Raw genomic sequence first — 27,049 nt, forward strand, 5'->3', positions numbered from 1 at the left:
CTAACAACCTTCAAACAAACTCCCATCCAGAATGTTCCCAGGAGAGTTATAAAACCTCCGTCTCACGTCCTCTCATGTATTCAGTTGAATGAAATGTAATCCTGTTATCTTCTTCATCCATTCCTCACTCCTTCTTCTTCTTCAACGTACTCCTGTAACTGGAGCTTCTGTGCCAGTTACTATTCATCAATGTGCCGGGGTATAATAGTCCAGGTTAATGATTCTTTCATGGTATCAGAGCAGAAATCCTCTCTGTGTGTTGGTGAGCTCCCGACAACCTCTCTTTTTCTCATAGTTCATGTCATCCGACTCAATTATCCTTGAAGTGGTCTTACCTCCTCTCGACGACGAAGCTATGGCATCTCCTGGATCAACAAACAAATCCACCGATGCTCACAGAAGTTTCTCCAACTCTGCTATCTCCCCAAATTTAAAATTCCTCATCACAAGGATTCAATCCTTGGTTCCAACCCAACTCACAGCTGAGAACTATCTTACCTGGCGCTCACAAATCACTCGTGTCTTCAAGGCGAGTGGGTTTCTCACCTTTCTAGATAATACAGCACCCTCAGCATCTTTCAATGATTCTGAGGAATTCGACAATTGGTTGTTTACAGACCAATTTTTATCCACTGCGCTGTATTCTACAATCTCCCCTTCTCTTCTTCCTTTTGTAGTCAACTTAGAACACTGTCACCAGATCTGGAGAACTCTTGAAAATCGTCTGAATTCAGCCACTCAGACACACATTATCCAGCTAAAGAATGAACTGCACAATATTCGGAAGAACAATTTATCAATGCAACAGTTTCTTAATGAGGTCCGATCCAAGGTTGATGCTTTGGCAGCCGCGGGATCCAATCCAGAAGCAGAAGATGTTATTCTCTACATTCTAAATGGCTTACCAACCTGCTATGACTCCTTCGCCACTGCCATTCGCACTCGTTCTTCATCCATTACTCTTGATGAACTATACGCCCTCCTCTGTAGTGAGGAAATTATCATGCTGTCTAAAGAAAAGCAATACTCTGCTCCTGATAATTCTTTTGCTTTAATAGCAACCAGAGGACGAGGCCGTGGCCGTTACTTCTCATCCTCTCGGGGACGTGGTCGCTCAAGAACCGGTGGCTGGTCTCCATCCTCTCCCAGCAGAGATTCCACACCTTTCATCGAATGCCAGATCTGTCATAAACCCGGGCATTCCGCAGCTCGCTGCTGGTTTCGTATGGACCCCAGTTATCAAGGTCATCCTCGCCAATTCACTCGACCGCAAGCTCACCTGGCTCACTCCTCTACTGGCTCTTCATCTGGCGAGTGGATCATTGACAGCGGAGCTTCACTACATATGACTCCAGATTCTTCCTTGGTTCATCAACCCAGCTCCTACAATGGCTCAGACAAGGTTATACTGGGAGATGGTTCTTCCACGGACATTACTCATACAGGATCAGGTATCCTTCCCACTCCATTACACACTTTTCACCTACCTACGCTTCTACACACTCCACACATATCGCATAACCTTCTCTCTGTCCATAAACTAGCTTTAGATCATAACTGCATCCTCATCTTTGATTCCTCTGGTTGTGTCATCAAGGACAAGCACTCCAACAAAACTCTATTCCAGGGACGATGCTCTGACGGTCTCTACAAAATCCCTTTCACATTCATCCAGTCATCTCCTACAGCCTATACAGCGTCTACATCTCTTCCATCTTCAATCTGGCATCTTCGTTTGGGTCATCCGGCCAACAATACACTGCAACATCTCTCCAGCACTCTTCGTCTTCCTCAGTCAAACAACTATTCTTCCCTCTGCGAGCCCTGTTGCATGGCCAAGAGCAGTCGTCTTCCATTCACTCTTCACTCCCGGACTACAACAGCACCACTAGAACTAATCCACTCCAACGTCTGGGGTCCCTCGCCTCCAAGCTCCGACAATCCCATTCGATTCTATGTGTTGTTTGTGGATGACTTTACACGTTATTCGTGGGTCTATCCTCTTGCTCGCAAATCGGATGTATTTGATAAATTTTTACTTTTCAAATCTCTTGTTGAACGACAATTCAGTAAGCCCATTAAATGTTTTCGCTCTGACGGAGGGGGTGAATTTGTTAATAACCGATTCCACTCTCTCTTCTCCTCTCTTGGCATCGTCCATCAACTCTCTGCGCCATATACCCCAGAACAAAATGGAATAGCCGAACGAAAACACAGGCATTTACTTGAAATTACCCGTAGTATTCTTATTCATTCCTCCCTACCCACAATGTTCTGGATTGATGCTCTGCTCACAGCTACGTATCTCATTAACCGATTGCCTACTTCGACACTCAATTTCCAATCTCCATTCGAAGCCCTTTTCAAACACCCTCCAGACTATAACTTCCTCCGAACATTTGGTTGTCAAAGCTATCCCTGGCTTCGTCCTCAAACCCATAACAAACTATCCCCCCGTTCCACACCGTGCGTCTTCATTGGCTACTCTCCAAACCACAAGGCCTACAGGTGCTATAACCCAGCTACGGGAAAGGTCATTATCTCCAGGCATGTCCGCTTTGATGAATCTAAATTTCCTTACTCTTCCGTTCGTTCCACCATCTCAGCACATCCTCCTCTTCTTCCTTTTCCCTGTCTTGTACCACCCTCCTTATTACCTCACAATTCACACATCACTCCTATTGCCTCTCATCCACATGTCCCACAGCCAGCAACTTCCGATCCCATTTCTATTGTTTCACCACAACCAGAGGATCGCGTCTCCTCCTCCTCCACAACCGCATCACCTCCACCACTAGTCCGTCACCACATGATCACCAGACAGCAAACTGGTTCCCTTAAACCCAAACAAATACTCTCACTCCTCAGCACCTCACCAGAACCATCTGAACCAACCTGTTACACAAAGGCAGCCACAGATATGCAGTGGAGAAGAGCCATGTCTACAGAATTCGACGCCTTACTCAGTCAACACACCTGGGATCTGGTACCTCGGCCTCCCTCTCAACAGGTTCTCGGATGCCGATGGACATACCGAATCAAGAGGAATTCAGACGGGTCCTTAGCTCGGTATAAAGCCAGGTTAGTCGCCCAGGGGTTCAAACAACAATTCGGCATAGACTACACTGAAACTTTCAGCCCCGTTGCCAAATTCCAAACCATACGACTCCTCCTGGCTCTAGCAGTTACCAAACACTGGCAGGTCAGACAGCTCGATGTATCTAATGCGTTTCTTCATGGGAAACTAGACGAGCTGGTATACATGGAGCAACCACAAGGCTTCAGTGATCCTCAGCACCCAGACCATGTCTGCTTGCTTCGGAAAGCCATCTATGGTCTCAAACAGAGTCCCCGGCAATGGTTTGCTACCTTCTCCAATTTCCTTCTGCAACATGGTTTCAAATCCAGCGTTGCCGACCCGTCTCTGTTCTTCTCCCACCAAGACAATGCTTCAATCTACATTCTCATCTATGTGGACGACATCTTGCTCACAGGAGACTGTCCCCAGGCCTTAACAAATTTATTTCTTACACTACAAGGTCAATTCCAAATGAAAGACCTGGGCCAATTGTCTCATATCCTGGGTATTCAAGCTACATTTTCTACTCATGGCGTCACACTCAACCAACAATCCTATGCCCTGAAACTTCTACACAAGGCAGGCATGCAGGATTGCAAACCAGTGGCATCACCTCTTCCTTTAAAACTACCTATCTTCCCCAACAGTTCGGCTCCATATTCCGATCCTACACATTACCGATGTCTCACTGGATCTCTACAATATCTGACTACTACCAGACCGGATCTTTCCTTTGCCGTGAACTATCTGTGTCAATTCATGCATAAGCCACTCGAGATACACTTTCAGCTTCTCAAGAGGGTACTTCGCTACATCAAAGGCACTGCTGCTCTCAGTCTCTTCTTCAAACCCGGCTCTCTTCAGCTTTCTGCCTTCTCCGACTTAGACTGGGCAGGGGATTTCAATGACCGGCGATCCACCACAGGATTTTGCATCTATCTAGGTCCCAACTTAATCTCATGGTATGCGAAGAAGCAACCCACGGTCGCCAGGTCCTCCACTGAAGCTGAATACCGAGCTCTCGCAGTCACTGCATCGAAAATCATCTGGCTTCGCCGCCTGTTATTTGAGCTTCAAATACCACCCGGTGCACCAACTCCCTTACACTGTGACAACATATCAGCTTTAGCCTTGGCATCCAACCCTGTATTTCATGCTAGAACTAAGCATATTGAAGTCGACTATCACTTCGTAAGGGAGAAAATTCACTCAGGCGAACTATGCACAGCTCACGTCGCCTCCGATGATCAGCCAGCCGATATTTTTACCAAGGCTCTCTCGACTTCCCGCCATCGTAATCTCTGCACCAAGCTGATGCTGCTTTCCTCACCATCATCTTGCAGGGGGATGTTAACTCCCTCCGACTTTCTTCCAGACTCGTCACGGAGCTCCAGGCACATGGGTTCCGTTTCTCCCTAACAACCTTCAAACAAACTCCCATCCAGAATGTTCCCAGGAGAGTTATAAAACCTCCGTCTCACGTCCTCTCATGTATTCAGTTGAATGAAATGTAATCCTGTTATCTTCTTCATCCATTCCTCACTCCTTCTTCTTCTTCAACGTACTCCTGTAATTGGAGCTTCTGTGCCAGTTACTATTCATCAATGTGCCGGGGTATAATAGTCCAGGTCAATGATTCTTTCACTTTGAACTATGCTACCTTGCTGCACTCTCATTCTTTTCAGATTTTCTTTCTTCCGAGTCTCCTCTTCGCTGTCTCTCTTGCTAAGGAGTGGTTCTTGCATGCCGGAACACCTCCTTTGTTACTCCTTTGAAAATCCTGTATACTTTCTCTACTCCGTTGTAACTTCACAATTTTGTTCTGAATAAATTTTGGTGGGTAATGTGGCACATCCCAAAAGAGTATATGTCCTCCAATTCATTGTAAAGCATGCATTAAATGTCAACTTTTGCTTTCTAAATACAAATTAATTTAGAGTCTTAACCTGGCACTGCATGGTTAGCACTCCCAATCCAGCGACCTGTCCTTCCTAATATTTTCCGAGACAAGCAGAATATGGAACCTGTCATGGGCTGTAAAAATGTGCCGTGACAGAGTAACCATTGATTGTTTATTCTCGTTGTGCATTCATTGTTCGCAATTATATATTCATGATTGTATTTTTCAATGGACAACTGGGATTTCTACCATTGTTGTCAATGTGCACATTAAAGCAGCTGGATTGCGTAGTGGAAGGGGCAATCCCGTGAGGAGCTTGAAGATGGTTGGACTTATCAACTATTTGAATGTTCTAGGAGTAGCTCGCCTTGCCAAGACTTTCTACTGGGAAATGGCTGCTACCCATCTCTGTGGAGGTTTGCTGACCATTTGAATTTAAGTTCACAACCTCCCCTCCCCATTGTATCTCTGAGGCACCGTCCGACAGATAACGGAACAAGGAAGAAGGCCAGTAGCCCAATGGAGATTGATTCCCATACTGCATCCACCAATTCCCCGATTTTGGATCCTGCTCAAAAAATGAGAACCATATAAACATTCATTATTAATTATAGGTGAAAAGTTAAAAAAGTAATTAAACATGACTATTGTAGTTTTGCTACACTGAGAGTATGTGATTTAGGACAAGAAATTAACATCTTGTGAATCTTTTGTTTTTACCTTCCAGACAGACAAGGTGATTTCATATTGGCGTCCGCCATAGCTAGAAATGGGGTAGACGGTGGCACCCAATGCAATCTCCTTGTCGACTTGAACGAACCCAGAGCAGAGTAGGTTGTGGCGGCCTGTTGAATGATAACCATCATCCTGAAATTTTTAGGGTAAAATATAAGAAGACACCCAATCTTTATACTTTTTATGAAAACAACTCATATAGGACAAGAGAAAAATGAAGGAATATTAACTTACAGTCCAGTAGCTAGGTAAATAGCCTTGTTTTATTAACTTCATACAGAAATGCATATACCTGATTTTTTTGGGGACCAAAGAGCAACCAGCTGAAGATAATTAATGCATGAAGAGAGAACTTTCAAAATTTCATATAATTAAAACTACTTTCTATTTATTCAAAATTGAAACAATAATATACATGCCAGCCACAGCTTCGATGGTATTGAGAAGTTCTTCAGGACCCCCAATAATCCAAAGTTGAGACAGACTGAACTCATTTTGCTGTTCCAGCTTCGGGTTCCACACATTCATGGTTGCCTTTGCTCCATAATACTTATCTCCCTTTACATAAACAATTGCATGCTGCTCAAGAAGACCCACGAACAAACATAAATGAGAAAGACGAAGGAGCAAAGGGAAAGAAATGGGAAAAGTAAGAGATACAAAGCTGCTACTAAGATACATGGTCTCCATTTATATTAGTGAGGTCTGCTCTCGAACAATCCACATCAAATTCCCCCTCCAGTTAAAATAAAACTCAGCTCTCAAATTAGATATGACTAGTTGAAATAAATATGAAAAAAAACTAAAATCCTAAAAGAGATAGATCTCTTCTTCTATATTGACTTTGCTTTCAGTCGCTCTATCTAATTTTTCCTAAATCGGAACATATGACCGGTCAAAATCTATCCCAAAAAGAAAATTTTTGATTTGATCGACCCATTTCGAATTCCAAACAATAAAATTGGTCCGGACCATCCATTTCAAAAAGTAATCCATTTGAAAAAAAGACACATCATCTAAATCGAGCATTGTATGACCTAGTTATAACTCCGAAAATTTGACACATGATTTAGCTTCTCGATGCGATCTCACTACTGGACCATGTCTAGTCTAACCTATAGTGGCCAAAGTAGTTCACATTGAGTTTGATAATCCTCCTGGATCAGAGAGTTTGTTTGAAGATTGCATGGTAATTTTAACTCCAATATTACTCAACTTTTAGGTGGTGAAACCTGGTAGTTTGTTCTTCAACTTTAATGGCTCGCCCTGTTGATTTCACCTCTTGTCTAATTCGATTTAGCATACCCACTTCAAGAGATTTTCCTGGCTTTTTGTTAAAATTCCACCCCATATGTGATGATATTGATATATGGGGATCTCTAGCTTTAGAAGAAATGCTCTCTATATTCCCAATATTTTCACAATGGTGAAGTTTTGCCTGAACCAAATGCAGTGGTGGTCATCCTCCAAGCCGAAGGATTTCCATAACAAGATTCTCTCTCTCTTTCTTGTGGGCTATTAAATTATTTTCATATTGATTATTGACTGTGTGGCTTGATTGTTAGTGCTCGATGATTTTGATAATTTACTTGAATATACAAAAAGAAAAATATTTATTTTTGTTGTCCACCGATTGTTCGCGATTATTTTTTTCATAATTGTCTTTGCCCAACAAGATGGAGATACAAAAAGCTACGCCCTTCTACATACATTTAGGATTTCTACCAGGACCCCCATAGTAGATGTAACCATTGTTCTTATGGTGCACATTATAGCAATTGGATCGTGTAGCGAAAGTGCGAATCCCTCAAGGAGCTTGGAGATAGTTGGACTTATCAACTATTTGAATGTTTTTGAAGTAGCTCGCCTTGCCAAAACCTTCTTCTGGGAAATGGCAACTGCCCATCTTCGTGGAGGTGTGCTGACCATTTGAATTTAAGTTCACAACCTCCCCTCCCCAGTATATCTCTGAGGCACCGTCTGACAGATGAGGAAATAAGGAAGAAGGCCAATACCCCACTGGAGATTGATTCCCATACTGCAGCCACCAATTCTCCGTTTTTGGATCCTGCTCAAAAATGAAAACCATATGAACATTCATTAGTATTGATAGATGAGACGTGAAAAAGCAATTAAATATGACTATTGTGCTTTTGCTATGTTGAGAGCTTGTGAGTTAGGACAAGAAATAAACACCTTGTGAATCTTTTGCTTCTACCTTCCAGAGAGACAAAGTGATTTCATATTGGCATCCACCATAGCTAGAAATGGGGTAGATGGTGGCACCTAATGCTATCTCCTTGTTGACTTGAACGAACCCAGAGCATTGTAGGTTGTAGCAGCCTACTAATTTATAACCGTCAGCATAAAATTTCATGGCAAAATATTAGAAGCCTTCTATTTTTTCATAATTTTTGCCTAATGTCATTTATCGAAATCAGGAATGTCTGTGGCGCCTCATCTCTATCATATAATTGACCAGAAAGAACCTAAAAAACTCAAAATAATGAACAATCTAATTCCCTCATATTTGATAAGATAAATTTATTAAAAAACTCTTGGAAGATAAGGTAGGAGAACATAAGGAAAGAGGAAACTAATAGAAACAACACATAAAAAACATGGGAAAAAGAACGAATGTTAACTTACCATCCAGAAAGTAAATAATCTTGTTTTATTATCTCCATACAAAATTGGATATACCTGAATTTTTTTCCACACCAAAGAGTAACCAGATGAAGTTAATTAATGCATGAAGAGAGAACATTCAAAATTTCATATATTTAAAACTACTTTCTATTTATTCAAAATTGAAACAATAATATACATGCCATCCAGCTTTGATGGTATTGAAAAGTCCTGTAGGACCCCCAACAATCCAAAGTTGAGATAGACTGAACTCATTTTTCTGTTCCAGCTTCAGGTTCCACACATTTATGGTTGCCTTTGCCCCATAGTACTTACCTCCCCTTACGTAAACAACCGCATGCTACTCAAGAAAACCCACCAACAAACACAAATGAGAAAGGTTAGAGATACTTCACTCCAAGGTCACTCTTTTTCATAAATTTTAAAAATTATATACCTCATGTCCATTGTTATTCCAGTTGGATTCTATAGAAGTTGGATTTGGGATTGTCCTACGCCTGTTCTTTCCAAATCTTTCGATAAAGCTGGCCCTCAGCACATCGCCCTTCTTAGTCCTCCTAATAGGGATGGTGTCCTCTAGGCACCTCCCATTTTGATGCCAAAGTTGAGGTATGGAGCTAGTTTCCATATTTGAGGCCACCCTCTTCTCATCATATAGGCCTAATGGGTGGAAACTTGGTCTCATTTGAAGATTTTGCATAAAGTGGAGATAAAGTAAAGAGACCGCCAGGTGTAAACATTAAGTGAAGGTGAAGGATTTGAAAAGAAGAGTGTGTGTGGGGGGAAGAGACCACACCTGGATGGTGTGGGTTTTGAGGGAAGGATGATCGAAGGCCGGCTGATGAGAGATATGGACATAGTCTATAAAATCCCCATCCGGGATCTTTTTAAAGAAACAAATATTGGAGCAAATGAAACCACAAATTAAGAAGCATTACAGCGAAAAATGCCAAAAAAATAAGTATGATGGAAGAGGAAAATTACAATAGAAACTTGATGGGATTATACTGAACGAACAAAAAAGGTGAAAACAAAAAAAATTTCAAAATACATTTCCGATTAAAAATAATTTAGAAAATCTTCTTAAATTTCTTTTAGAATGAACAAAAAATATTTTCTTACCAAAAAATCCAAAAAAAAAAGGAAAGAATAGTGGGATAGTAGAGGATGATGCTTTTGACAGGCTTATCCAATCGGATCAGGTGTTGCTGCACCTCGAACTGCTCGATTGTAGCCCATGCTCTGGCCATGATGCACGATAAGCAAATCATCACCAGCAATAGCACGACCAGGCCGTGGCTCACACTATTGTGCACCTCCATGGCCCCTTTTTTCAAACCCTTTTCAATGAAAATAAAAACATATGCTATCCAATATATATATATATATATATATATATAACAAACTTCTTCTTCCTCGTTGCCAATTATATATCAAAGAATATCTTACATAAATTAAATCCCACAGATTCTGCTTAATTTTGTGCATTAATTGAAAGAGCTTATCTGATTATCAAATTAATTGTCCATCAATTGTTTCCTCCATGCTGAAGGATTTCCATAACAAGATTCTTTCTCTCTTTCTTGTGGGCTATTAAATTACTTGAATATACAAAAAGAAAAATATTTATTTTTGTTGTCCATTGATTGTTCACGATTATTTTTCATAATTTTCTTTGCCCCACAAGATGGAGATACAAAAACCTACGACCTTCTACGTTGTACAATTAGGATTTATACCAGGACCCCCGTAGTAGAAGTAACCATTGTTCTTATGGTGCACATTATAGCAGTTGGCTTGTGGAGCGAAAGTGCGAACCCCTCGAGGAGCTTGAAGTTGGTCGGACTTATCAACTATTCGTATGTTTTTGAAGAAGCTCGCCTTGCCAAAACCTTCTTCTGGGAAATGGCCACTGCCCATCTCCGTGGAGGTGTGCTGACCTTTTGAATATAAGTTCACAACCTCCCCTCCCCATTGTATCTCTGAGGCACTATCAGACAGATGAGGGAATAAGGAAGAAGGCCAGTACCCCACTGGAGATTGATTCCCATACTGCAGCCACCAATTCCCCGTTTTTGGATCCTACTCGAAAAATGAAAACCATATGAACATTCATCTCTATTTATAGGTGAAAAGTGAAACTGTGATTAAACATGACTAATGTAGTTTTGTTATGTTGAGAGTTTGTGAGTTAGGAGAAGAAATAAACATTTTATGAATCTTTTGTTTTTACCTTCCAGAGAGACAAAGTGATTTCATATTGGCGTCCACCATAGCTAGAAATGGGGTAAATGGTGGTTCCCAATGCTACCTCCTTGTTGACTTGAACGAACCCAGAGCATTGTAGGTTGTAGCAGCCTGATTTATAACCGTCACCCTACAATTTCATGGAAAAATATTAGAAGCCTTCCAATTTTTCATAATTGTTGCCTTATGTTGTCTGTCGAAATCAGGAATGTCTGTGGCACCTCATCTCTATCATATAATTGACCGGAAAGAACCAAAAAACTCAAAATAATGAACAATATAAGATAAATTATCAAAAAACTCTTGGAAGATAAGGTAGGACAACATAAGGAAAGAGGAAACTAATAGAAACAACACATAAAAAATATGGGAAAATGAAGGAATGTTAACTTACCGTCCAGAAAGTAAATAGTCTTGTTTTATAATCTCCATTCAACATTGGATATACCTGATTTTTTTTCCACACCAAAGAGTAACCAGATGAAGTTAATTAATGCATGAAGAGAGAACTTTCAGAATTTCATATAATTAAAACTACTTTCTATTTATCCGAAATTGAAGCAATAATATACATGCCAGCCAGCTTCGATGGTATTGAGAACTTCTGCAGGACCTCCAAGAATCTAAAGTTGAGACAGACTGAACTCATCTTTGTTTTCCAGCTTCGGGTTCCACACATTTATGGTTGCCTTTGCTCCATGGTACTTATCTCCTGTTACATAAGCAATCGCATGCTACGCAAGAAAATCCACCAACAAACACAAATGAGAAAGGCGAAAAAGTAGGGGAAGGAAATGGAAGGGTTAGACATACTTCGCTCCATGGTTACTCCTTTTCATAAATTTTCAAAACTATGTACCTCATGTCCAATGCTATTCCAGTTGGGTTCTATAGAAGTTGGATTTGGGATTGTCCTATGCCTCTTCTTTCCATATCTTTCGATAAAGCTGCACCTCAGCACATCACCCTTCTTAGTTCTTCTAATAGGGATGGTGTCCTTGGGGCACCTCCCATTTTGATGCCAAAGTTGAGGTATGGAGCTAGTTTCCATCTTTGATGCCTCCCTATTCTCATCGTATCGGCCTAATGGGTGGAAACTTAGTCTCATCTGAAGATTTTGCATGAAGTGGAGACAAAGCAAAGAGACCGCCAAGTGTAAACATAAAGTGAAAGGTGAAGGACTTGAAAAGAAGAGAGAGTGTGGGGGGAAAAAAGAGCACACCTGGATAGTATGGTTTTTGAGCGAAGGATGATCGAAGGCTGGCTGATGAGAGATATGGACACAGTCTATGATATCCCCATCCGGGCTCTTTTTAAAGAAACAAACATTAGAACAAATAAAACCACAAATCAAGAAGCATTACAGTGAAAAATGCCAAAAAATAAGTATGATAGAAGAGAAAAATTACAGTAGAAAAAAAATAAGTATGTTAGAAGAGAAAAATTACAGTAGAAACTTGATGGGATTGTACTGAACGAACAAAAAAAAAGAAGGAGAAAATGAAAAATATTTCAAAATAGATTCTTGATTAAAAAGAATTTAGAAAATCTTCCTAAAACTCTCTCAGAATGAGCAAAAAATATTTTTACCTAAAAATCCAAAGAAAAAATAATTGAAAGAATAGTGGGATGGTAGACCTTGATGCTTTTGACAAGCGTATTCAATCGGATCAGCTGTTGCTGCACCTTGAACTGCTCCACTGCAGCCCACGCTCTCCCCATGATGCACGATAAGCAAATCATCACCAGCAATAGTGAGACCAGGCCATGGCTTACACTAATGTGCACCTTCATGGCCCCTTTCTTTCAAACCCTTTTGAATAAAAATAAAAACATATACCATCCAATATATATATATATATATATATATATATATATATATATATATATATATATATATAAAACTGCTTCTTCCTCGTTGCAGTTTATATGCCCAAATATATCTTATTTTAATTAAATGCCACAAATTTTCCTTTCATGAATTAATTGAAATGTCTTATCTGATTCTTGAATTAATAGTCCATCAATTGTTTCCTCCTTTGCCCCTTATATAATTAAAATTTAGATCTCTTTCTATTTGCAACACAATCAAAATTGAAGAGACAGTCTTATGAATTTTAGCCCAACACTACTTGCCAATGATGAGAAATAATCTCTTATAATCATTTTTCTTACAAAAAAAATGATTAACTTGATCAAAATGTCCTTGACCAATAAAATTTTGTAAATATTATAGTTATGATTTTTAATAGTATTTGTCATGCTATCATGTTTCACATGAAACAATTATGGATTGCTAATACTTAGGTGGCTTGGGAGTACATTCACTGCTGACGAGGCGAGAGGTCATGGTGGCGAGACATGCCGCTAGGTACATTATGGAGCTGGACAGCTTATAGAGTGCCCTCATGAAGAGCAAGTATGGCTCGCATTCGATGGTAGCTGACTTCAGGGTTGGACGCCATAGCTCCTTCACCTGGAAGGAGACTTGTGCCTATGCACTGATGGTGTTACCCGCGATCAGATGGACGATTGGTGACGAACAATCCATTGACGTGATGGAGGATGCCTAGGTGACCGAGCAGCCATTAGGGTGGATGCCAACGATGGTGGACTCGGCGAGATTGTCGGGGTGCAGGGGTAGTGAACTGATTACTCCTGGTACGGGCAATTGGAATGAGGTGCTGATCTAGGAAGTCTTTAAGGAGTAGCTAGCTGAGAGGGTCCTGGAGCTTTCGATCCAGACTGAGGAGGGGGTGGACAGGTTGGTATGGACTCCGATAGGGAGGACGAGGGTGCATGTTAGGGATATGTGGGTAGTGATGGGGGGGGAGACTATCCAACAAATAGAGGACAGGTGGATCTAGAGACTGCGCGTCCACCTTCGAGTGGCTTTATTCATTTGGAAGGTGACTAGGGGCTACTTTCCAACCCGTAGTATACTAGCTAGGAGGGGCATCAGGACGATCCCAATATGTGAAGATTGCCTTGATGAGGAGACCATTAGTCATGCTCTTCTTTGCTGCCCTCGAGTGACACTGGTGTGGAGGAGCGCGACACTATATGTACCGCGAGGTTGGGGATCGGCGGAGAATTTACTACATCATCCATAGGCATCCATGCAGAGACAGGTGATGGTGGAGTAGAGCATCACCTGTGCTTACCTGGCTTATCATATTTGGTTAGATAGGAATGCCCACATCTTTGAGGAGAGGAGGTTACCCCCGCGAGCTGTGGTGACAGAGCTATCCGTCATGCATTCGTGATCATCGAGACTACTAGGGCGACTTCACTTGGGGGGACTAGGGACACCTGGGGTTTCCATATCGCTGTCATAGCACTCAAAGTCATTCTTGTCACTTGGGAACCCCCACCCCCTAGTCACCTCAAAGTAAACTTCGACGGTAGTGTGCTAGCAGGAAGAGATAGATGCGGGACGGGGTTCGTGATATGAGATCACAGTTGCCGCCTGATTGCTGTAGGAGGACGGCACATCTGTGGCACAACAGTCATAGGAGCGAAACTCAGGGCGACATGGGAGGGCATCATCTATACGAGGACTGTTCTAGAGGTTGGTAAGATCATCCTGGAAGAAGACTCTGTTATGGTGATCGACTGGATTCGGAATGCTGTGTGATAGGTTGACAGTCATCCTCTCCTTAGAGACCTATTTTACTACCTATGCATACTCTAATATCTAGAAGATAGCTTTTGCCTGTCTCAAGCTTTCTAGCCATGTTCTTACTCAGTGGAGTTCGTACATAAGGAATAATGATATTTCTAATTTGACATGGAGCAAATTCAAGAACCTAATCAAGAAGCAGCTCTACCCAATTGGTTATGAGAGGATCGGTGGATCAAGTGACAGTATCTATGGTAGAAGTATGATCAATTTGTCTAAGACGAAGGGTAACAAGTTGACCTAAAGCCATAGGGATTGAGGAGAAGAATTAACCTAAAGACGACAAGAAAGGTAACAAGTTTCAAAAAAAAAAAAAAAACACTACAACAAAAATTATTGTTGACCGCAAATCGCTTGTGGCATTTCTTACTATATGCCATTAAAAATCTTTCTTTGTTGCACTATAGTATAAATGTCGCTGTTTTCCAATAAGTATTTGTTTTATTAGTGGTACTTTATTGTAAATACCATTATAATTTTGTATCTACAGTATATGATTTGAAGTGATGGAAACTAGAACTACTATTATGGTATTTAACTAATATGCTAAAAAATAATACCATAATTTGTGGGGTTTTAGAAGATTGCCCTAAACCTTAAATTGCTAATTTTTATAGGGAGCCTCGGTTTGGTAACATGGAGGCCATCAAATATGTTATTGTACATATTATGGTAGTTATTCGAATCTCTCATGATTAAAAACTTTTGCAGTAAAAATATTTATAATAAATCAGCATGTCTTCTTGGTAATACTATATAAAGGTTACTGGTCCGATCGAGCTTGCATTGACGTATTAAAAATAAAACTTATTTAAGGCAAATATATATATATATATTAACATTTTTTCATCAAACTCATTATTACTTTTATTATAGCATTAATAAAAATAATCAAAAATTAACTATTCTTAAAGAGTTTGCAAAAAAATTATATATGAATATAGTGACACATAAAAGTTAAGTTTTAAATATTTTCAACAATAAAACTTCGAAAATACATGAAGAATAAAATATTCATTTTTTTTATTTTCTAAAAAAGATAAGGATTTTTAAAAATAATGATTAAAATGTGAAATATTAAAATGTACATCAAATAATTATTTAATGATATGAATATATGTTAATAAGTTAAATGAATTGTTCTTATGTACTAAGAATACAAGTTGTAGCTCGGTGGATAAGAGCTTGCCATTTAACTAAGAAATCATTGGTTTGATTTCTTTCTTCGTTTGAATTCTGGTTTATACATTTATTTTTGAGAGTTTTTTTACTAGCATATATAAATTGCTAGGATCACAACTTTAAGGGCACTTACATATACCAATAAAATACAAATTTTTTATTGATATTGTTTTGAAAATGCCAACAATTAATTGTTGATACCATCTTAAGATGGTACATAAAAAAATACCACAAAAATGCCAATAAAGTATTGGCATCATTTTTATATTGGCAACTTTTTTTTTGCTTATGGTGGCACTTAAATATGCCGCTAATAACAGTTTTTGTATAGTGAAGCGGCAGAAATCCAGATCAGTAAGAGGAGAAAAGTAGGAAGCATGTCAATACAACTTAGAAAAATTATTGTAGCCACTACAAACCTTCGTAGGTATATCAAGAAGTATTGGAAGCTTTACCATAGTTGCAACCATAGAAGAAGAAGTCGTAGCACGATGAACCAAGGAAAAAAAAAAGGAAAAAAAGGCAATCCTCAATGCTACAGAGATTGAATACCCGAGCCCAAACAAGCAAACTCAAAATTAAGCTTGATGGTGAAAAAACCCAAAATAGTAACTAAGGTGGACCTAGAAGCATGAGAAAAACTCTTTGCTTGAAGATCCAAGTAAAACAAAGCATCATTAAAGCTATTGTAGATCCTAGAGGCCAAGAAGACATTTTATCTTCGAAAATCTGGTTCAGAAGCTGAGGGTGCAAACTAAGTCCCATCCATATCCCTATCCTCTTGGTTGGATTCAGAAAGAAATTAAGTTAAAGATCAACAAACAATGTACCTTTACATTTACCATAACTAAAAAAATATATTAATTGTGAGAACCCTGCGAGCATATATTTAATACTATATAAATACTAAGGAATTCAAAAAATACTTTCTGACTAGCTATTTTTGGATGAGATTTTGAATTGTAGATAACTAACTAAACCAATTAAAGATCTATTTTACTACTTATATATACTCAAATATCTAGAAAATAGCTTTTGCTCGTCTCAAACTTTCTAGCCATGTTCTTGTCCGGTAGAGTCCGTACAGAAGGAATAATGATATCTCTAATTTGATATAGAGCAAATTCAAGAACCTAATCAAGAAGCAATTCTACCCATTTGGTTATGAGAGAATCGGTGGATCAAGTGACAGTATCTACGGTAGGAATATGATCAATTTGTTTGATTGTAAGCACTTCTTAAAATCCTCATCATCCCCTCGAGTTAGTCATGCAATAATAAATACTCATGGGGATCAGTTATGAGATTGTGCCATTTGATCAACAGATCCATCTTAAATAGGTAATTAACATGACATCACCACAGCCTGGGATTCAAACAATCTATTTATAACTAATAACAACTGCTTATTCTATATTACCCTTCAATAATCATGCAGTCTTCCCATAAGAGCCAGCTTTGCCAGACTGATATCTGAAAATGCTTGAGAATGCAGATTTCTGTGATGATTGCCAAAAACAAGCAAATAAAAGATAAAGCATCCTAAAAAGCAGATGACAAAAACCAAAAGCAGCATCCAATGTCACTGCTGCATTTTATTTTATTTGTTGCAATTTAAACAAAGGAGCATCCTTGCAAGATATCTCATAAAATGGTTCGCTGATAGAGAGGTAGAGCTCCCAATGCCTCTCGTTCTCCCCTCTCCTGTTTCACCTGCAACAAATAAAAGTGACCATTAGTAGCATAAACTTAAGCTGGAAAAAATAGTAGACTCAGTGGTTTAAAAAGTCATTCATCAGATACTCCATTTATATCAGTCAAATGCACCACATGCCAATTGCTAGAATTAAGTACCATAATCCAAAGGAAATTTGGTGATGTCCAGACTGTTACAATCAAATTCTGATGACAATTTCAGATATAATGCCATGTTGATCAAAGGTTGGGTCTTCATGATGTCACAAAAAAAAATAACAGTGATTCCAGTTGTTGAAGATGAAAAGACTAGTGTGAAGAAAGAGTGAATAGACTAGAGATGGGGGTGAAAGAGGTAGAAACCATTTGGTTCGTAGTTGGAAGAGAAAGGCTTTTCTTTGCCATGAATCCAGCATGTGCAAGCAAATGGACTACCTAATGGATGCATGTGACTCCATCAGTTGGTGATGGAATGAGATTTAGTAATAGAAATGGATATTATATATATTTTTTTCGATTGCATTTCTTATTTCTTTCTCAAGAAGAGAGAGCAAGAAGCGCACATCACCAAATAGGGAATGCATTAAACTCATTTCTTTTTATCAGACTCAATGGAAAGGTCTGGTAGGCATACCTCAACCTGTGCACTGAATTTTAATAGTAGCGAAACCAAAGCACTTTGCTTACATGAAACACAGACTAATGCCAGTTTTGGGTGAATATATATATATATATATATATATATATATATATATATATATATATATATATATATATATATATATATATATATATATACATATAATAAGCATAGAATATAGCTAGACATAGTTAATGCAGCATCTTATGCAATGCTTTCAGAAAAGGCGATACCAAATATAATAAGAATATAATCTATTTGTTGTTATATTAATATAATCAAATATAAAGAACATTAAGCACACCAAGTTTTCAAATTGACTGGCCATATGTTCATCTAGAGGGCTCAGCAAATTAAATGGATACGTCAATGCTAGCAAACTTTCAAACAGCTCATCATTAGAATTAGAATTTACAGTAAAAATCTGTATAAACTACATAATGCAACTCCAATAAATAGGCAGAGAAGCAAAAAAGGTTGTCCACCTAGAAGGTTTGAAGAGGCCATTTGCAGAAGGATATCATCCACGTCACATAAACAAAAATTCCGAGTTACTGCCAGAAGCTGATTGAAAACAACTCGAGGTAAAATTTGCTCATAGAAACACTTACCAGAGCCAACATGTCTTTAAGATAGCTTCTAAATGGTGCCTGCAATGCCTGCAAAGACCGAAAAAGTGGTTGGTATTGGCGATTAAGATAGATGCGAAAGGCAAAACTTCATAACCAAACTGAAACAATATAAACATGGATTTTATTTCAATAAAAGTAATTGGTGCATAAAAAAAATAAGATCTTCATGGCTAAGGATCACTTGCAACAGTTATGTACTGCCAAACGAGAAGTATCCCAACCTATCAGCAGCACCACCTTGAAAGTATAGTTGATACATATGTAGGGAACAAAAAATGAGTCATAAAAGGCATGTAGTTATGGTTGTCTAGATACATATAGACATTATTACATGAGTTGAAAATTTCATAACAAACAAAATGATTTGATGCCCCACATTTGGATGTCCTATGCAAGTATTTTCCATATTCAAAAAAAATATATAGGGGCGGTATAGTCTACAAAAGCAGAAAAAAAAGGGTGGAGAACAAGAGCTGATTTACATATATTCTTTAAAATAACTTTTATGAATAAAGCCAGAACAGTTAGCCCATACAGAGAAATGCCATGCAGGCATATGTCTGGATCAAATGATTTCTCTACATGAACCTAAGTAAGACCATCTATACCTCATAATTATGTTCTTCATGTTTCCTATATAGTAAGTCTCTTAAAAAAGTGTTACTAAACAAATTGATTTAGGCTCTGTTTTGTGCCAAGAAAGTGAGAAAAGAAGATAAATCAGCAGGGGAAAAGAACAAGGCAAGAAAATGAAGTATTTTCTCCCATCTGATTAAATAAAAAATTTTAAAAAAAAGTTATTGAAAAGTGGTTAAGATATGTTTATCTTAAGCCGCTCACCTACATTTCACTTTCTCTCAAAATCACTACCTTCAAAACAAAAAATGTTTGCCATGTTTAGAGAATACCTGGCCCTATATTTTCTCTTTGATTTTCTCTTGAAAGAAGAGCTTCTCCCACCTAAAATCGAGTAAAAGTTTTTGGTGAAAAAAAAAATGGAGATGGAAAGGATGTTGAAAAATGAGTCATGTGAAACCAACAAAACTTTCATAAGTTCAAGCAGCTTCAGGCACTTGAAAGCACAAGCAAAACACAACACCACAGGACAGGTTAGCAAAAGCTGGTAAATGATTCACACCGTGTGTAACATCCTGAATTCTTGAGAATCTGACAATCTGATATCAACATCAACTTAACTAAAAGGATCTCAGAAAATAATAATTACTTCTGGGCACATTTTTTGTTTCCTCTGTTTCCTATACATCATTCAAAATCACCAAAAACCTATCTTCCGGATATCATGGCTCGTCTAAACTTGAGATGCATCGAATTCCAAAAGAACCCTTAACAAATCAATCATTTTATCAACGCATACCTTCATTAACACGAATCAAGGACCACATGACAGCTCTGTAAATCTTCTTCAGATTACTAATATAGAAAACGAGCAAAGGCAAAAAAGGGAACATCGAAAAATGATCAGACCTGCAAGTCCTCGGGCAAATACTCGTGCTTCAGTGAGAGATCCATGGCGCGCTTAAGGCGCTGGTTCCTCGCGTCCGCCACCTCGCGCGGGAGCCGGGCCAGCGCCTCCTTGATGTCCAGATCGTACATAGGATCGTAGAGATCATCGTAACGCAACCCTAAATCGAGAGATAAACAAAATTAAAAAAAACACACACACACACATAAAACAAAATAGAATCCATCAAATAAAGGGATCCACAATTCGGGATCAGAAACCCTAGGAGAGAAAGATGGAGATCCATAGGGACTACCGTATTTCTTGAGGCGCTTGGAGAGGGCCTTGTAGTGCTGGGCGGCGAGCCAGTTGCGGCGGGGGTTGAGGAAAAAAGATTGCAACCACGACGACGACGACAACGCCATTCCTACACCATTTCGCTTCGCCTGGAATCGCTATTTATCGATTGATTCGTTGGTTTTCGATCCATCCACCACGGGAATGCGAAGCGCGAGCTTACGGGCTTCACTGAGTCCCGGCCTGGATTAAAGCCCAGTACATGATGGACCTAATCTTATGTAAGGCTGCAAATGGGTCGGGTCGACCCGAGATCCGACTCGGCCCGACCCGCGTAGATCCGACCCGATCCGAATTTTAAGACCCGTGAGTCTGGGTCGGATTCTAAAATTGGACTCGAATCATTTTCTAGGTCGGGTCTAGGTTCGCCGAACGGACCCAATCCGACCCGAATGGATCCGAAGAGATAAAGAAAGAGGGAAAAAAAGCAAAAGAGAGTTTTTTTTTTTTTTTGTGGGTCGTGGCACTATTGGTCCGTGAAGATCCTCTCTTGGTCTATTACACTGTTGATACCTCTGGTGTCTCGGTAGCAGGCTTTTTTTTCCTTTTTTTTCCTTCTGTTTTTTGGTTTCTGTTTTTTTAACTTTTGCAGGGAGGAAGTGAGGGAACACCAAACTGAATATGGGTCATGTGCCAGTTTTCTGCAATGGAATTGGATTTTGGAAGGTCTGGGATTTTTTTTGTCCTCGTGAGAGGGGAGCCGGGAGACACCAAGTTCCGTCCAATCAGTCATATGGACAAAAAATAGTGTGATATGAAATTTGGCTTGTAGACCGGCTTAGTCAAGGGTCATCTATTCTGACTGGAGGTCAATTGCAAGTCTTTCAAGTCATGGGTCACCCAGCACCTCATAATTATGATATGACCAAATTAAATTTGCCCAAATTCTTTCCCAAAAGCACAAAAAAATGGACCCCATTTGGACCCGAACCCGATCCGACTCGGATCCGGACCCGACCCGGACCCGATTTGGACTCGACCCGATCCGACCCGATCTTTAACTAGGTCGGGTCTGGGTCCAAAATTAGGACCCAAACAAAAAACCGGATCGGATCGGGGTCACCCAGAACCCGACCCGACCCGACCCATTTGCACCCCTAATCTTATGTGCTTAATTTATCATTTTGTAATTCTCAGTTATTTGAATGAATGAGGTTTAAGTTACACTTGATGTAACTCTGGTAGAGTTATACTTTTTTTTCGAATTGGATGATAGGATATCATATCGATGATCCAAGCTATTGGATATGATCCACCACCTACTACTTACATATTAAAAATTATGTGATTCGAAGTTCCTTATTCGATGTATCCAATAATCAATTAATTCGTGTTATTTAAAGTATTGAAAATTTGACCATTTGATGTATACGCTACAAGACCCCCAGTCATATGATCTTAGTGCGTAAATAATTTAGAGATGATAGATTATATCCAACAGCTTGGATGATCAATGTGGAACTCTCATCATCTAATTTAGAAAAAGAGTGTAATTCTATAAATCTTACACTAACACTAGGTATAACTTAACCTTCATCTTGTTTCTATTGTCAAAAAAAAAACAAAGAAAAGAAAAGAGGCCATTCAAAATTTTTTATCTAAATTCATCACTCGACCTAATATAGGCAATCTTAATTCATTATGTAATACGCGAACTTACATATATGACTGCTTTTGTTATTTAATGGATCGGTGAAAAAATTTAGTGTTATTATTTCCCTCTTTGAGCCATTGGATCCTTGACTTTTGCTTGCAAAAGATTTCCTACATACATAAAATTATTATTATATAGCTGAAGCAAGTTCAATAACTTCATGTGCTCTTGCTGATTGAGGCCTCCATTTTAAGCCTCCTTGGTTTGAATTTCAAGAATTTCGTTATCATGATTTGCTCCCTTCTTGAAAATGTTGCGAGCATTCTCACGGTTCCATCTTCCAAGGCCTTCTTTAGTATTCTTTAGCATCAAGGCTACTCGAACCCATGGAGAGTAATGGCCATAGCATCTCCAGGCTTGTCGAACCACTTCGAATTCCTTTGCAAGGCAATCAGAATTTTTCAAAGCAAAATGGACTAATAATATTAAGGAACTTATCCTTACAATCAATTAAAATCGGACAATGATCAGAAGCATAGAAAGCCACATGACATTGACACACCTCCTTTGATTCGGGAAATAGATCCATCCACTCGTCCGAAGGTAGCACACAGTATAATATTTCCTAAACACGAGCAAGATGCGGTTTATTGTTGCACCGGGTGTAATCTGGACCCTCAAAACCCAGGCCAATAAGGCCATTAGGTTGAAAGAATTTTTTTAAATTCCTTAATATTTATGTCAACATGAAAGGCCTTGCATTGCCACTAATAATACAATTAAATTTGTCATCCATTAAATTGATGTCAAAGAATTAAATGATATATCGCACTCTAAACATGATCTTCTAATATCTTAATCCAAAGTGTAGTTTTTTGTTTTTTTGAATGCAGAAGCACTGGCAAAATATATTGAAAAATTATTTTTTTTTGTTTTTTTTGAATGCTGAAGGATTTCCATAACAAGATATTATCTCTCTTTCTTGTGGGCTATTAAATTACTTGAATATGCAAAAAGAAAAATATTTATTTTTGTTGTCCATCAATTGTTCACGATTATTTTTTCATAATTTTCTTTGCCCAACAAGATGGAGATACAAAAACCTACGACCTTCTACGTTGTACAACTAGGATTTAAACCAGGACCCCCGTAGTAGAAGTAACCATTGTTCTTATGGTGCACATTATAGCAGTTGGCTTGTGTAGCAAAAGTGCGAACCCCTCGAGGAGCTTGAAGTTGGTCGGACTTATCAACTATTCGTATGTTTTTGAAGAAGCTCGCCTTGCCAAAACCTTCTTCTGGGAAATGGCCACTGCCCATCTCCGTGGAGGTGTGCTGACCTTTTGAATATAAGTTCACAACCTCCCCTCCCCATTGTATCATTGAGGCACTATCGGACAGATGAGGGAGTAAGGAAGAAGGCCAGTACCCCACTGGAGATTGATTCCCATACTGCAGCCACCAATTCCCCGTTTTTGGATCCTACTCAAAAAATGAAAACCATATGAACATTCATCACTATTTATAGGTGAAAAGTGAAACTGTGATTAAACATGACTATTGAAGTTTTGCTATGTTGAGAGTTTGTGAGTTAGGAGAAGAAATAAACATTTTATGAATCTTTTGTTTTTACCTTCCAGAGAGACAAAGTGATTTCATATTGGCGTCCACCATAGCTAGAAATGGGGTAAATGGTGGCTCCCAATGCTACCTCCTTGTTGACTTGAACGAACCCAGAGCATCGTAGGTTGTAGCAGCCTGATTTATAACCGTCACCCTACAATTTCATGGAAAATATTAGAAGCCTTCCAATTTTTCATAATTGTTGCCTTATGTTTTCTGTCGAAATCAGGAATGTCTGTGGCACCTCATCTCTATCATATAATTGACCAGAAAGAACCAAAAAACTAAAAATAATGAACAATATAAGATAAATTATCAAAAAACACTTGGAAGATAAGGTAGGAGAACATAAGGAAAGAGGAAACTAATAGAAACAACACATAGAAAATACGGAAAAATGAAGAAATGTTAACCTACCGTCCAGAAAGTAAATAGTCTTGTTCTATGATCTCCATACAGAGATGGATCAACCTGATTTTTTCCACACCAAAGAGTAACCGGCTGAAGTTAATTAATGCATGAAGCGAGAACTTTCAAAATTTCATATAATTAAAACTACTTTCTATTTATCCGAAATTGAAGCAATAATATACATGCCAGCCAGCTTCGATGGTATTGAGAACTTCTGTAGGACCTCCAAGAATCCAAAGTTGAGACAGACTGAACTCATCTTTGTTTTCCAGCTTCGGGTTCCACACATTTATGGTTGCCTTTGCTCCATGGTACTCATCTCCTGTTACATAAGCAATCGCATGCTACGCAAGAAAACCCACCAACAAACACAAATGAGAAAGGCGAAAGAGTAGGGGAAGGAAATGGAAAGGTTAGAGATACTTCGCTCCATGGTTACTCCTTTTCATAAATTTTCAAAACCATGTACCTCATGTCCAATGCTATTCCAGTTGGGTTCTATAGAAGTTGGATTTGCGATTGTCCTATGCCTCTTCTTTCCATATCTTTCGATAAAGCTGGACCTCAGCACATCACCCTTCTTAGTTCTCCTAATAGGGATGGTGTCCTCGGGGCACCTCCCATTTTGATGCCAAAGTTGAGGTATGGAGCTAGTTTCCATCTTTGATGCCTCCCTATTCTCATCGTATAGGCCTAATAGCTGGAAACTTGGTCTCATCTGAAGATTTTGCATGAAGTGGAGACAAAGCAAAGAGACCGCCAAGTGTAAACATAAAGTGAAAGGTGAAGGACTTGAAAAGAAGAGAGAGTGTGGGGGGAAAAAGAGCACACCTGGATAGTATGGTTTTTGAGCGAAGGATGATCGAAGGCTGGCTGATGAGAGATATGGACACAGTCTATGATATCCCCATCCGGGCTCTTTTTAAAGAAACAAACATTAGAACAAATAAAACCGCAAATCAAGAAGCATTACAGTGAAAAATGCCAAAAAATAAGTATGATAGAAGAGAAAAATTACAGTAGAAACTTGATGGGATTGTACTGAACGAACAAAAAAGGTGAAAACAAAAAATATTTCAAAATACATTTCCGATTAAAAATAATTTAGAAAATCTTCTTAAAACTCTTTTACAATGAACAAAAAATGTTTTCTTACCAAAAAATCCAAAAAAAAAAGAATAATTGAAAGAATAGTGGGATGGTAGACCTTGATGCTTTTGACAGGTTTATCCAATCGGATCAGGTGTTGCTGCATCTCGAACTGCTCGATTGTAGCCCACACTCTAGCCATGATGCAAGATAAGCAAATCATCATCAGCAATAGCGCGACCAGACCATGGCTCATACTATTGTGCACCTCCATAGCCCTTTCTTTCAAACCCTTTTCAATGAAAATAAAAACATACACCATCCAATATATATATAACAAACTTCTTCTTCCTGGTTGCCTATTATATATCAAAGAATATCTTACTTAAATTAAATGCCACAGATTCTGCTTGATTTTGTGCATTAATTGAAAGAGCTTATCTGATTATCAAATTAATTGTCCATCAATTGTTTCCTCCATAATGAAGGATTTCCATAACAAGATTTTCTCTCTCTTTCTTGCGGGCTATTAAATTACTTGAATATACAAAAAGAAAAATATTTATTTTTGTTGTCCATCGATTGTTCACATCATCCTTCTTGGTCCTCCTACTAGGGATGGTGCCTCTTCTTTCCGTATCTTTCGACAGAGCTCGCTCTCATCACATCATCCTTCTTGGTCCTCCTAATAGGGATGGTGTCCTTGGGGCACCTCCCATTTTGATGCCAAAGCTGACGTATGGAGCTAGTCTCCATCTTTGAAGCCACCTCATTCCCATCATCTAGGCCTAATGGGTGGAAACTTGGCCTCATCTGAAGATTTTGCACAAAGTGAAGACAAAGTAAAGAGATCCCTAGGTGTAAATATTAAGTGCAAGGGGAAGGATTTGAAAAGAAGAGAAAGTAAGGGGGAAAGATAGCACACCTGGACAGTATAGTTTTTGAGTAAAGGATGATCAAGGGCTGGCTGATGAGAGATGTGGACACAGTCTATAATATCTCCATCCGGGCTCTTTTTAAAAGAAAAGCAAATAACATAACAAATGAAACTACAAATTAAGAAGCATTGCAGTGAAAAATGCCAAAAATAAGTACAATAAAAGAGGAAGATATATTACAGTAGAAACTAGATGGGATTGTAGTAAATGTACAAAAATAATAATTTTTTTATTTTTTAAAAAGTGACAGAATAAAATGCTAACAAATTGGAAAAAGAGCGTAGCTCAAGAATTTTAATGCCCAACTAAATACAAAGGAATGATTTCAACTTTACAAATTAGATAGCACTAGGGTGAGTAAATGAAAGATAACAATTTTTTTAAAAGGGGAACAATAAAATTCCAAGTTTTATGCAAGTATTGTACAAAAATATTTTCTTGCTATCGTGCTTCCTAAAATATTATGTATAATAATTAAAAATAATAAATAGATTACCAATTAACAACCAAGTTAAATTTCATCCACTAATAAGGAACGGCTAGGATGTCTCTATATTTTGAGAAAAAAATAAAAAGGTAATATATCAATTTCTAAAGAATATTTTCCTAAATAGAGACAATATGGGAAGAAAATCGTCTGATCCGTGAAAGACGACACAAGATTAACACAAAAAAAAAAAGTAAGAGAGAGAGAGAGATCAAGATTCCTTCTAAAAGATTATATTAAATTAAATAATCTAAAAAATTCTAACCAAATTAAGGTTCTTCTTTAAGTAGATAAATAAATAAATACTTTGTAAAATAGATTTTATTGAAAAATAATTCAGAATATCTATCCAAAACTCCTTTGGAATGAAAAAAAAAATCTTTGACCCTAAAAAACCAATAAAAATCTAAGAAAAAAAAAATGAAAGAATAGTTAGACAGCAGACCTTGATGCTCTTAACTGCAGGCTTATTCAATCGCTTCAGATGCTGCCGCACCTTCGTTTGCCTACACCATAGCCTTAGTGCACCACAAGGAGATCATCACAAGCAATAGCACCACCAGTCCATGGCTCATGCCAACGTGAGCTTTCATGGCCCTTCTTTCGACCTTTTTTCAATGAACTAATTAGAAAACCAAACATACCAT

The 27,049-nt window shown here is 38.6% G+C and overlaps 2 protein-coding genes and 3 pseudogenes across 3 annotated transcripts; all 5 read right to left on the reverse strand.

The window, feature by feature from the left end:
• Window positions 1-4,920: 4,920 nt before the first annotated feature.
• On the reverse strand, window positions 4,921-6,404 carry LOC120109055 (protein neprosin-like; annotated as a pseudogene).
• Window positions 6,405-7,366: 962 nt separating this feature from the next.
• Window positions 7,367-9,622, reverse strand: LOC103699476 (protein neprosin-like; annotated as a pseudogene).
• Window positions 9,623-10,076: 454 nt separating this feature from the next.
• Window positions 10,077-12,404, reverse strand: LOC148702376 (protein neprosin-like; annotated as a pseudogene).
• Window positions 12,405-16,946: 4,542 nt separating this feature from the next.
• LOC120109054 (cytochrome b-c1 complex subunit 7-2, mitochondrial-like) lies at window positions 16,947-20,450 on the reverse strand. 2 transcript variants are annotated; one of them, XM_089925182.1, is made up of 5 exons: window positions 20,220-20,436; window positions 19,927-20,084; window positions 19,350-19,401; window positions 18,421-18,468; window positions 16,947-17,187 (listed from the first exon to the last, which is right to left on the reverse strand). In XM_089925182.1, the coding sequence occupies exons 1-4, from the start codon at window positions 20,326-20,328 to the stop codon at window positions 18,449-18,451; spliced, it is 339 nt and encodes a 112-aa protein (XP_089781308.1). In that variant the 5' UTR covers window positions 20,329-20,436; the 3' UTR covers window positions 16,947-17,187; window positions 18,421-18,448. The 2 variants fall into 2 exon arrangements, with proteins under 2 accessions (XP_089781308.1, XP_089781307.1); XM_089925181.1 differs by lacking the exon at window positions 19,350-19,401 and having other exon boundaries at window positions 20,220-20,450.
• Window positions 20,451-22,889: 2,439 nt separating this feature from the next.
• On the reverse strand, window positions 22,890-25,371 carry LOC149752768 (protein neprosin-like). The gene is made up of 7 exons (XM_089925183.1): window positions 25,096-25,371; window positions 24,720-24,806; window positions 24,358-24,606; window positions 24,071-24,232; window positions 23,895-23,948; window positions 23,488-23,631; window positions 22,890-23,336 (listed from the first exon to the last, which is right to left on the reverse strand). The coding sequence occupies exons 1-7, from the start codon at window positions 25,297-25,299 to the stop codon at window positions 22,968-22,970; spliced, it is 1,269 nt and encodes a 422-aa protein (XP_089781309.1). The 5' UTR covers window positions 25,300-25,371; the 3' UTR covers window positions 22,890-22,967.
• Between the last annotated feature and the right edge of the window lie 1,678 nt (window positions 25,372-27,049).

This window comes from Phoenix dactylifera, chromosome 9 (genome assembly GCF_051530095.1).
Source record: "Phoenix dactylifera cultivar Ajwa chromosome 9, Ajwa_hap1_PhDact_Kaust_v1.1, whole genome shotgun sequence".
Taxonomy (NCBI): Eukaryota; Viridiplantae; Streptophyta; class Magnoliopsida; order Arecales; family Arecaceae; genus Phoenix; species Phoenix dactylifera.